Source organism: Python bivittatus, unplaced genomic scaffold (assembly GCF_059951505.1).
Source record: "Python bivittatus isolate LINGU-HERP-01145 unplaced genomic scaffold, Pbiv_v1 ctg000070_np1212, whole genome shotgun sequence".
Taxonomy (NCBI): domain Eukaryota; kingdom Metazoa; phylum Chordata; class Lepidosauria; order Squamata; family Pythonidae; genus Python; species Python bivittatus.
Window position 1 is genome coordinate 3,570,114 of NW_028277034.1, and position 13,615 is coordinate 3,583,728.

The 13,615-nt window shown below is 35.3% G+C and overlaps 1 protein-coding gene across 2 annotated transcripts in view; it reads right to left on the reverse strand.

Moving 5' to 3' along the window:
• SGCZ (sarcoglycan zeta) overlaps positions 1–13,615 on the reverse strand; it is a 201,225-nt gene that overhangs the window by 57,777 nt on the left and 129,833 nt on the right. For both annotated transcript variants that reach the window (XM_088131119.1, XM_088131110.1), the window contains exon 3: positions 10,723–10,810. In XM_088131119.1, the coding sequence (XP_087987245.1) occupies positions 10,723–10,810 (88 nt within the window). The remainder of the gene's footprint in view (positions 1–10,722; positions 10,811–13,615) is intronic.

Below are 13,615 nucleotides of genomic sequence, written 5' to 3' on the forward strand. Positions count from 1 at the left end.
AGCCAAACTTCACTAGGTGCTGCCATGTAGCTCAGCATCCAACATACAAACATTTTAAAACAAACTTTTGCAAAAGCATACTTCCATATAAGCGAGCTATATTACAGACCATCAAGCATAGTATGCATATATGCCCTTTATGAAGGTGATGTTTAGAATAGTTATTATTATTTACTAATATCATTCTCTATCTCAAGCCAAAAAGGACAAGGAAAATACATCAATTGAGAATGTCAGCTAAAAGAGTAAAATCACTAGAAAAGAAAAGAAAAAAGCTGTTTGAAGGATGATTGGAGAAATCATAGAAAACGTTACAGTTAAAATAGTAATACTCCAGAGGAATAACAGAAGAGATGTAACAGAGGCAACTTAGATTAAAGGAAGATGGAAAGACTTTACTGAAATGGGTTATACAATGTCAGATGTGCTTGCAGAGGCAGAATGTATTCAGGAACCAACGTCACAGTAGGCAACGGACCAGCTAGGAAATAGAAAAGCACCAGGGCAGATGACATATCCATTGACCTGTTTAAAGCTGCATGAGAAAGTGCAGTTGAAGTGCTAACAGCTCGGTGTCAGCAAATATGAATTAGGCTGAGTGCCCTAGAGACTGGAAAAGATTTGTGTCTGTGCATATACAGAAAAATGGAGATGCAAGAAAATCACCAAACAAGTGCAGTAATTCCTCACCCAAGAAAAGTTTTGCTGAAGTAATTACTATGAAGAATAGAGAGAGAAATGGGAAAAGGACAGGAACGTTTTTAAAAAAGGCAGACAGCTGTCAGATCAGTTAGCTAAGATAAGATGGACAGTGGAGTACTCAAGGGAATAATAAAGTAGGTTTCTCTTTGCTCCTTGACTTCAGCAAGGCTTTGATTGTGGGGATCATGCCAGAATGTGGAACATACTAAGGTTAATGGGTATGCCAGGACCCGTGGATATTCTTCTGAAAAATCTTTACATGGAAGAAATAGCTATCGTAAGAAATGCGTTTTGAGAAATGGAGTAGTTCAGAATAAAGAAGGGAGATAAGGGTGCCTATCATTCTATATTTATTTAACATTCACTATATTATAAGATTGGCAAGATTGGAAGAAACCACAACAACTGGAATTAAAACTGCAGGTTGATATGCATACGATACCTCTTTGATAGCTAAGAATAAAGAAAATTGAGAAGAATTGAAAATAAAAATGAAAAGTGAAAAACCTGGTTAATGTTAAATATTAAGAAAATAAAGGTAATGTCAACCTACAAAGAGGCAAAGAAGTAAAGATAGTAGGCAATTTTGCTTCATTGGGCTAAAAATAGATAAAGATGAATCATGTACTGCAGGAAAAAAAAAGGGAGGAAGGAAGTCAACGAAAAATTTAGAAAAGATTATGAAAAGTAAATACATTTAAGTGATAAAGATTAGAATAGTTAAAGCGATGGTCTTGTTTTAAGTGGAGCAATGCATGGCTATGAAAACTGGACACTGAGAAAGAGTGAAAGATTTACAGACTTGGAGATGGTTACTAAGAGCACTATAGCCTTCAAGAAGAACCAACCAAGCAATCTCGGACTAAATAAAACTTGATTGTGTCCTTGAGGCAATGATCAGCAAGCAGAAACTCTCATACTTCAAGCACATGATGGAAGAGACTGATGGACTAGGGAAAAAAAAAAAAGATTATATATATGGCAATGCTAAAGGCAGTATAAAAAAAGGAAGAGGAAGGTTTAAGTAGAAGGATGGGCCCAAAAAGGGTACTGACATGTCCTTGGAGGAGCTATGAATTATTACTAGCATCAAGATGGTGAACATTTCTCTAAGCTGTCACCAGGAGTCAGACTTGATTTGATGACACCTAACTAATTGATATTCTGCTTTTCAAAATTGAAATGGTATGTATTTGTATGTAATCATGTGTATTTGGGAATGTTCTATTTTTTATAAAATTATTGCTTTTTAAAATGTAATCAGTACCTTTTAAAGTACATCTGTTTTTTTTTAATGGAGTTCCAACCTAATATCATGTTTTTTTCTGAGCCCTACTGTGCAACATTTATACATAACTATACATGTATATTCAGAAGCCAGCTGCAATGACTATACATGTGACACACTAAAGCAGTGTTTCCCAACCTTGGAAACTTTAAGATGTGTGGACTTCAACTCCCCATGTTTGTGGGGAACATGTATCTATTACATACATAGCCCATCTTTTCTGCTTGAGTTTAAAACAGCCCAATTGCTTGTCCTATTTCAACTTCATGAAAACAACTCTTCAGATAGGCTGAGAGACAGATTTTTAAAAAGTTAATTAGTAAATGTTGTGGCTAAAAGAGTTAAACCTGAGTCTACTCAATTCAACACACTGGATTTCAAAATCGAAATGCCCAAGGTCCACCTGAAAGTTGACAGACAACCCGATTCCATCAAATATTTTCCACTTCATCTCCCATCAAGCTCAAACAAGATGAACAATGACAAGGGATTCTGGATTATGTTCCAAACATCTAAGAATTTGCTTTCTCTAAAAATAGAGCTCTCCATTTCTAGACAAATAGATAAATAGAAATCTAGCTATGTTCTGTGTATTGCATTTTTATTGAGAGCCAAACTGAAAAGCAAAACATGGAGGAAGTGGATCCAATTTCCAGTGGGTTACACATGGCATTAAGGGAAATTTGCTTAATTCTAGTTCATTGAATAAGTTGTAATGACTTAGTTCATTGTAACCCTATGACATATACCATTGTAAACAAAGCAAAAATGGTTGGATTCACAAAACATTCAGAACTAAAGCCAAACAAGCTACATGAAAGGTTAGCGTGTTGTGTGAGTCAATCCTTTTATTATGTATGAGTTAAATATGTATGCTATTTTAAGGTACCTTCCCACAAAACTCAATTATGTTAAACAGGTTTACTTATACATAATTCTGTATAAAATTGGAGATTTTTTTGTGTTAGAGGTAATAATGTGACTATATTGATTCTAGAAATATTTTTAAATAGGAAAAACTGAAGTTGAATGAAACCCTTTGAAGTAATTAGTGGAAATTAGGTTTTTTTAAAGTAAATGTTCCAGATTGTAATTGAATTGCTGATTTTTTTTTTTTTTTAAAAAGCTTCACTGAAGTTTCACCGTCCCTTTCTCCTTTCAAACTTAGGTTTTCATTGGCAGCACTAAGAAATGATGGAGAGGTTGCTGGATTTCTCTGAGCCACCCCATAAAAATCCAGACAGATATCAGTATTTCAATTATAAATAAACCTCATCACTATGTACTTTTCCACTATCATCAGCACACTTGCTAATGAATTTACAGATGTGAGTTGTTTACATCATCTGTAATGTCAGCTGAGTGCCAGGTTGGGCAAATAATAATAGCAAAAAAAAAAAAAAAAAAGCTTCCATTTTTTGAAGCATTTAGTTAGTTTTGATTGCCCATAAGAAATAGGAGCCGGGAAAGTCAGGAAATGAGCAAAAATTTGCAAGTTGGCTTAATTCATTTCCATTTCCATTTTGTTTTTTGTTTTTGTTTTGCATTGCTAATAGACATCTTTAAAAGAACTTTTCCTGATCACTTTAAGGCTCATATTGGTATAAATATTTCGTCCAATAACTAAGCCCAAAATTAATAATCTTAAATCTTTATTGTTGCAAGATGATAAATAAAAAATATTAGCATCCCAGTATTAGTGTCCACTATTCCTAATCCGAAATGATCACATGGGAGGACTTCCTTTGTTATATCTTCCCTTGGGATTTAACTGTAACGTGAAAAGGCAAGGAGGTTGTACACTGGTTACAACTGCAAACTGGACATTCTCACATTCCACTTGTAAAACCTAAGGGAAGTGCTAGCTTTCATGCTTCACCTAAGAAATTTTTCTCACATGTTTTTCTCCTTCAAGGATCCCCTCCCTCAATTTTTTTTTCATTGAATTGTAGGATAAGGATTTTAAAAATGCAAAAGACATGATCAACTTTGCAATATTTTGCTGCTACTCTGTATTTGTATATTTCCAGCTTTAACCTAAGTAATGCATAACAGATATGAAAGCAAACTTCTGGTCCTGAGAATAGACTTTCCCTTTCTTAGCTTCCTGAAGCCTCTTCCTTTCAAATCTGTTCTTCAGTAGATTTAAGGAAAAGGAGTGGATGTAATGGTATGTGGGAATGACCTTGGGAGACAGGGGGAAGACATTTGCAACCAGGGCAATGGTCAGGTAAGAGACAGCTTGGCTCACAGCTGGAATGTGGGTGTGGAAAATATCTCAGAAGGGACACTTCCTAACTTCTTGGGCTGTAAAGCTGATTGGGGAGAGATGTACCTTCAGACGTGCAAGATTGATGTCAGCCTTGCAGGGTAGCTCAGACAAGAAGCATGACCAGATGATCTAATTCTAATTTATTGCAAGGTTACATTAACAGAATCCTGCAAGTCCGAAAGTACATTTCTCCCCTGGTGTCCTGCACGTGTGAGTGCTGGGAAACAATGGGAATAGCCATTTTGCTCACAAACACAGTCAGTGCCTTTTAAAGGATACCAAGTTCGCTAACCCCACTACTTTTAAGCTATTAGAGACCTTCGGAATGACAAGTTTGAAAACACTGGGTGAGTTTGCCTACAATCCTTAATGAAAGAAAATTTTAACCATAAACTTAAGAATTTAAAGAATTTGAAATAAACAGGAGAAAGCTAAATAAGATTTTGATCTTAGAAAGTTATAAATAGATTAAGGGTCCAGATAAATTTGGAAACTTTTACAATAAGATTTTGGAATTAATTATAAAGAACAAACAGCTTCTTATGGGAAATAGATCTATTTTGGTTTTTGCAAGACATAATAAAGATAAGTAATTTTATGAATTTTAAAAACTGGATACTAGAGGGGATTAAAGATTCTAGGCAGACCAAAAAAAAAAAAAAAAAGTCACAACCCTACCTTTTGTGTTAATTAATTGGGTCCTACAAAATGATGCAAAACATTATAACATTGAAAATATTAAGGGACACTTTTGAAGAATGGAGCCAGAAATTAGTAGTCACAATATCAACAGTGTCAGTCATGATGTCTGCCTCTATGGATAGACTATGTCCAAAAGATGTTATTGAAGAAATGACAGATGTGCAATACATTTTATCTGACAAGATAGAGATGGTACCAAAAGTGGATTTACAAATGACAGGCCAAAAGAACGACTTGGAAAAGCATGTCTCACTGGATATACAAAAGAAACTGGCTGATATTTCAAACATCAGAAGGGAAATACATAAATAAATAATAATAATAAATACAAATGGTAAACCAAGAAAGTGACCTGGATAATTTTTTCTTATTGGATTTACAAAAGAGGCTTGTTAAAGACCTGAAGAACTCTGTACAATGTGATAAAGAAGAAATGAAGAGAAATCAAATCCTATGACAATATTTGAATGAGCTAAAGATTAAGACTGTTATAAGTAAAAGGAAGGAATATAAAGTTAGTTTATATTAATCAATGTGATCAATGTTAAAAACAAGATGTGTTGTTACTTCTGGCGAGTCTTTATGGTCTTTCTGCTGACACCAGGACTGAAAAGATGATGTTCTATGGATTTGCCTATAGATAAGGGATGAGATATGGGATGAAGAGATAATTGTGGAGTCCTTGGGGTTCTCTGAGCTTGGTTCTTTTCTTGCAAACATTTCATTACCCGGCTAGGTAACATCTTCAGTGCTAAAATGAGCTGGGATTTGCTCTCTATTTATATACTGTGGCATGCTTTCCTGGTGCTGGTGGGGGTGGGGTTTTTGTTTTGCTCCTCTGGTAGTTCTTTGATTGGCATATGTTTGCTGCTTGATTGTGTGCCTGGCGGTAACCTTTGCTTATCTGGGTGGTGATTGCTGGTGATTGATTGCTGGTGAGGCGATCTTTGGTCTTTTGTCTTTTTTGAATAGTATGTAGATGCTGTTTATCTCTATGTGTCGTTAATTGCTGCCTTGTCTGAATATCAGGCTTCCAAGAATTCTCTTGCATTTTTGGATTTAGCTTGGTCTAAAATGCTAGTCTAAATTAAAAAATTTGGTCTAAAATTGGTCTAAATGCTTGGTCTAAAATTTAGTTTGGTCTAAAAGTTTCCCAGTTAAAACTATGGTTGTGTCTGTCCATGTGTTGTGAGATTAAGGAATTTTCATCATGTCTTCTTTCATCAACATGATGAATGCTGTGGTACACAGTTTGGGAACTGCTGTGAATTGGAAAGCGTGGGAATTTCCTTCTGAAATTAGCAAAGAGATTCACAGTGGTGGATGGGGAGGAAAGGTTTGAGAAGTTGGAAAGAGAGAGAGAAAAAAAGAAATGGAATTAGGCAGCGCTGGGTTGATGAAGAGATGCAAGTTCTTAGATGACTGAAGATCACCAAAGAGGAATCAGCATGTAGTTCCACGGGAGGACAATGCAATGTAGGATCTTGATGAAAGGGAGAAGAGGATCTAAAGGCGCAAGAAACACAATTCAGGTTTTGCTAACTATGAGAAGTGACCAGCTAAGTTTTAATTAGAGCCCTTGATTATCTCTTTGGGTAATTTAGGAACAGTTAATTGTAGGAGAAGCACATTGTCATTTTAGTAGAGGGATTGTTTAATCTCAAAATGATAATCATGACATTAAAAAAGGGCTACATTTCATCCTCCTTTGAAGGCAGAAACCAGAGGGAAGAAAAGAAGATCTGTTTGTATGTATTAGCTGCATTCTGCCGGATTAGTCATCTGATAGAAAATCAGTCTTTCAAAGAAACTGGTGTCTTTCTACCTTTGTTATGTTAAGAATAAAGTTAATACAGTTCAAAGAAGGCCCTTGCTTTCTTTATTTTGTCTCGCCAGTTTTGAGAGCTCTTGATAGTGAGGCCTGGTTTAGTTCTTGAATAGGAGATCATCAAAAAACCCATGGTTGTAGGCTAGACTAGGAATTCAAAAAGTTGCCAGAATACAACAGTGGCAAACTAGTTTTATATTATTGCCAAGAGAACTTTCTTGACATGTCCATGAGGCCCCAGAATTAAGCCTGACTTGAAGAAGGATTTACTTTTATATCTCTTTTCTATGATTTTAATATCATGCAGAACAATTTGCCAATAGAGATACAGCTAAAGCTTATGTCAGAGGAATGTGAGAATGACAACCTATTTTTCTATAACACAAGTTATAAAACACCACTAAATTTGTTTGCCCTTCTTAGTGACCTTCCCATCCAGTCCTCATGCAAGCTACAATTTTAGAAAAATTAAATGAGATATCTGAATGTCAGAAAGAGTAGGGAGAAAGCAAAGATAAAAATTTAATGTCCTATCAGAGATTGGTTATAAGGCCGGATGCTCCAAATAATGTAAATGTGCTTTGCAGCCAACAGCAACTTAGGGAATGTCATGACAGTCACAGAGCTGTGCCTTAGCTGTGAAATATTAGAAGAAAATACACAGTAAAAGAAATAATTTATTAGATCATATTTGGAAGAAAAAGATTGTGGTAACATTTGTTTTCTGGGGATAAGGAATTCTGTGTAGTTAAATTTCACTCCATTTCTCATTTCCCAACCTCATTTCCCCAATCTCAGCCTTACTCTTTATCAGTCTCTGATTCTTTTAAAAAATAAAAAGTGCATATGAAAATCATAGATATCTTTTGTCTGCATTTCTTTAACATATGCCTTACATAGTAGTAACCATAATAACCCCATCCCTTTCACGTGTTTTGCATTTTAAAGTATTTAACCATTTAGTGTGCTTTTGGTTTTGTGGTATTTCAAACAAGCCATGTATTTGTTCACTGCAATGGAATTCATAGGAGTTTTTCACTTCTGTGTCTTTACTAAACATGGAGCATTGTGATTTCAATAGGCAGGAAGTCTCTAGTCCTCATTATTGCAAATGTAAGCATTAATATCGTCTCTTCCAACATGCTAGAATGGTGGAACATGGACAAATTGCATGCAATTAAGCCACTGCCCACATGTTCAGCATGTGTAATGTATTTTTAGCTGCAGTTTGTCACATGTGATGTACAGTATACACAGGTAAACAGACCATATATGGAAAAGGACAGATTTCCCTCCCTCGCACCTCTGTTAAATCTCATCTGCATAAATGTGTCTTCTAGGCCATTTTGATATATTTAAGTACCTCTTATGGGATACCATGGCCTACCACATAATAAAAAAATCTTTAAATTCAGTGGTCCTGTTGTGTAATGAAAACGTGGCAGGCACCGCATTACAATTGTTTCTCCTTCTTCTTTTTAAGTACTCAGCCATGGAATGATCAATGGCTCACTCGTAAGGGCACTGCTATGCTTCACGGCCCTCTCTGCCTATTCTGTTCAGTTGTTGCAACTAATCTCTGCATTATTGTGACTTTTATAACAGACATATAAACTAAAGTCAGGTTTTCATTATACAAATTGAAGGCTTCTTAAATACTTCTCAGAGCTTTTATTACTAATGCACACACAATCAACATATATCTTATCCAAGACCACACAACTCTGCATCTTTATCCACCTTTCTCAAAGGAACAGCACAGATAGAAATTGGACTTGCAGCTGCACAGTGGTAACATCATCACAGCTAACACAATTATCATCATAACAGATTATCTATCTATCTATCTACCTATCTATCTATCTATCTATCTATCTATCCATCCATCCATCCATCCATCCATCCATCCATCCATCCATCCAATTATCAAGGATTCAGCAGAATCTAGCTTAGCATTTTGTGCAGAGCTGGCCAATTTACAATAACTAGCTATTGACCTAATTGGCATGTGAAACAATGGAAGACAAAAAGTAGAGTTAAAACCATGTTTCCCACGTACTTCATCCATCTCTCATGAGAAGTCAAAATCTACTGAATACAGCTTGGACCAATAACATTAACTGATTTTACAGGCAATTGTCTTGTCTACAGAAAGAAGCAACTAGTTCAAATTCTGTTTATTATCTCTTTATATAGCTCACAGTGTATCTGTGATTTACATTTGAACAAAATAATAGTTCTAAAGAAAAACTTCGTTGTTTCACACAGAGGACACAGGATCTGTCTGCAAAAAAATGTATTTGCCCCTGATATTTTTGTGAACACTTGAATTCAAAAGTATTAATATATTTTGAAGAATATACTGCCCAATTAGAAGGTCACCTTTTTAAATGAGGGATCTATTTTAGCTGAGTCAGCTAATGTATCAATCTATTCAACATAGGAAGTCAAATATAATAAATCACAATAACTCTGTGGAAGATTTTATCATTTTAAAACAGTGGCAGCTGAGCTAGGATAATCACAAATTATAAATCTGGCATTGGAGGATGAAATATGACAGAAATTGCTAGGAATCACAACAACTGACCCTGAACATGAGTAAAATCTGAACATATTGTATGCATATACTGATTTGGGATGCTGCTATCTAAGGATTATAGGCTCCTTGTCCTCCTTTCCCCTTCTTCAATTCTGAAAGGTTTAACTTAAAAGACAATTGTGTTTCTTTTGTGGAGCAAAATACTCTGCAAGTATCAATCTAAACTGAATCTTGTAAAAAGTGTAATACATGGAAACTCTATGGAGAAGCCTAGAACATTCCAAGCTAAAATAGGAATCTGAAGTTGATTCAGATATACATGTTAATTTCTTAACATGTATAAAGTAATTTATTATTTGTTCAGTGATTTGCAGTCAGAGAAACCTTAAATTGACAAGCTGTTTTCTCAGCTACTGAAATAACTCAAATGTAGCTGAACCATTGTTAGGCTAAGGCTAGTCAGCTTCAAAGCTTATCAGTTCTGTATTGGCCACAATTGATGAAAAGTGGAAAGATGGTACTCCTTGTAAGCTGTTTAAAATTTATATTATTTTCTATATCAAGCCTGTATACATAAGATTCCATGAAAATGTACAATGTATAAGTCCACATCAGTGAAATCTAAAATTCCCATGGTATATGGAAATTCAGTTTAATGCTTTATGTCTGATCTAGTATCAAGTAAGATCATCATAAGGATAAACTCCTTATGCCTTACAATATAACCATTTTTTAAAAGATGTACCAGCAAATATGAAAATAATTCTCTCATATTTTGTTCCATGCAAATTTATAATATATAAAGATTAAAAGGGTTTTGTAAATATTTGAACATTGGTGGGAAGGAAGGGAGGGAGGGAGGGAGGGAGGGAGATGATATTGAAGTACAGAGAATTAAATCTCATTTTATCTGATCAGCAGTTTGTTGTAATACATTATCCTTTTTATTAAATTGCTAACACAGAGCTAAATCTGCTAAAATGCAAGCTGTCTCATATTTAAGACATATAGATCAGTCCTCATTTTTTTCTGCTCAGAGTTATCTCTCTTAAACTTTTTGTATGGTTTAATGATGCTTTTCACCAGTTTTTGTGTTTCATATAATATGTTAACCTTTTCAGATTGCTTTTACTAATTTGCTTTGATTTGCTTTGGAGTTGCTGTTAATTATTTTGAGAGCGCTCTTGATTTATTTATTTACTCAATTTATATTTCTGTTTAAATTTAACTCTCTGGGCCACTTATAGTATATTTGACTGGAAAATGTAGGACATAAATCAACATCTTCTTTAATAACATAAGTGCAACCTTTTGTTTCCTATACCATGAAATGTAAAAGAATGGTGTTAAATTCATGCACAAAAGTTTTATTAAATAATAAGACTTACCTACAGTCAGCTGTCCTGTTAAGTGTCCCATGTGATTTCTTGCATTCATGGTAACATTCCTGTCAGATTGTAAGACCAGTGGACTGTCCTGGAAAAAAAATGTACATAAAACAATGAAATGAGAAGGGGAAAATACAAGGGCAGAATCAGAGTATTTCTATCAATGGCCAAGTATCTTGGTGAGATCTAGTTGAAAATCTTGTTTTTATAATAATTTAAATTGGTTGTTTTTAATGGTTTTTATCCATTTTTGATTATTTTTATGTATGCCACCCAGAGTCACTAAGAGAGATGGGCGGCTATGCAAATTTGCTTAAATAAATAAATTGCAGAGTTTTGCTAATGTCGGGTACGTGACAGCATGTAGAGTCTGAGTTCAGAATTACACTACGATTCCAAATGTATCAATTGCTATCTAGCACAACTCCATCTTCTCTTGGTGCAGTCAGCTTGCCAAACGACAAGGTAATGTTGCCACTCCATATACATGGATCCTGAAAAGCTGTAATTTGGGTTTAAAGCAGCAAACTGTACTCTTTTTTTCCCCAGCACATTTTCTGACACTAAAAGGCAATGGGACCACTAAAGATGATCATTAAGACATCCAGAGTGTGAAGGAGAGAATGACCGAGAATGCCCCTGGGTTACTCAAGACAAGGCCATTCCATTCTAAACAGCAGTAAGTGAACTGAATGGAAGTCATTTGAAAAGGCTGAGTACAGTTTCCCCAGCAGTAAGGATAAATCACAAAAGATGAATCATTGAAGGTTCTCACTTTATGGGGCTTTTGGATGATTCCCGAGTCTTATTCACAGTGGTTTTAGAATCATTCCATGGAATTTATAGCAAAACAATAAATAAAAAGTAGTTGCCAGCTGAACTGAGGGGTAAGCCTGGCCTTGCTCAAAATATTTGTCTTGTGCATCCCAGAAATTTTGCAGTTTTGCCCAATGTAATGCCCACTGCCATCTTTATGTGAAATGAAACTCCCTTGGCTTAGCTTATACTGATAGTTTTGGGTAAGATTCATGTCAGTGTATGTTTGTTTTCTGTTTTTGTTTGCATTCTATTCTTTAAACCTTGCTGGTGAACAGGTTGCCTAGAAATTTAAACCTATATCCTATCTTTTCTACAAGACACCCTACACAAGGTGTCATCTTTTCCCCAGTTTTATTCTCACCTCACCTCTCCCTCCTGAAGGACTGCAAATGGCCCAAGGCAGTGTTTCTCAACCTTGGCAACTTTAAGATGTATGGACTTCAATACCCAGAATTCCCCAGCCAGCATAAGAAGTCCACACATCTTAAAGTTGGCAAAGTTGAGAAACACTGGCCTAAGGCAACCAAAATGAGCTTTATGACATTTAAACTTGGCTTTTTTCAATTCATGCTCAATTTTCCCCAAATTCACTTTCTCAAGATGTATTGGATTTAAATCCCCAGAATCCCCAATCAGCATAAAGTTTATTATGCCTGCCTGCCAGGTTTTATGGACATTCATGCATTCAACCTTTGTGGAAAAGAACCAAGCTGGTAAGACCTATTATGACCATTATACCAGATGTAGTAATATCATGACAAGGGCAGAGTAGAAGTTGTATGTTTGTGAACATAAATAAATAAGTTATTATCCTCCTTCTTATGAAATACACATTCTTCTATATAGGTGATCCTTAGCAACATAACCCCAATAAGCTAATAAAGGGATTCATTTAGAAATCATGTGTCGTATTTGGTGGGATGGACCAATGCATATAAATTTAAGGTGGATAGTTCCTTTTTCAAGCCTTCCTTCTTCCCCTCCACAAAATCAGATGTCTTAAAATAATATAGCAGGCTACCTCTTCTTTGTGAATTCTGTAACTTCTGTGCAAATACCTGGATACATTTTTAAGTACATTAAATCCTAATGAGATTTTTACTTAATACTCAAGTTAGCAGAAATTGCTTTTCCTTTGGAAACACATTTTAAACTTAACATTTGTGTAACTTTCTATTTACAATACCAAGAATAGTTATTTCACATGAGGAAGGAAACACTTCAAATAAATATAATGCAATAGTTCTAGTCTGTATCTGAAATGAAAAGGATTTCATATAAGTCACTTTATGAAAAATCAAACTTAAACAACAAATTAGCAATTCTGGCTTTTAGTACTGCTTTTTTATGGGACCATCTTATATGAATATACGTATTTAAAGATTAGGCTGCTATGTTAAATTAGGTTTATTTCCTGGTAAGCAGTTAAGAGGTTTAAGGACTGAGTTGCATGTTGCTATATTTCTGTGTACCTCCTACTTCTACGAAGTCTGGCATTCTATGTAGCCTGTTTTGTAATTACTTGAAGCTTGGGAGGGGAAGTCAAGGATATGTAACAGCTGATCAAAGCAGGGAAAATCTAAACCAGATAAAACAGGCAGATCTAAGCAGGCAAAGTTGAATCCAGTATGAAGGAACCATCCAGCAAATGTATGAGAAGCGGAAATTTTCTCATATAAATGGTAGTTAGAACTATACATGGTTCTTAGAAACTTAACACTGAGGTTCTTATCTACTAGAACAATAAGATGTTTCATGAACAACTTGGAACCCTATAAGGGCTGCCCCAGTCTGTGTGATCCTGTCTGAACTCATCCCCTCTGGAGGAAGTAGATGAGTATTAAAGGACTCTCATGTGGTTTTGAAGATTCAGATTTGTCAGAGACTAGGGGAAGATGGAGGTTCTGTCAGGTTTTCATTCTCCAGTCAGAGAATGGATCTGTTGGCTTGGAAGATCCTGAGTAGGAAGATTTCCTTTTAGAATCTAGTCTGACTTCACCCTCTGAAGACCTTTTGCTATATTCTGAAAAAAATCTAAGAACTGACAATCATTAACCACCACTCACTTTATCCA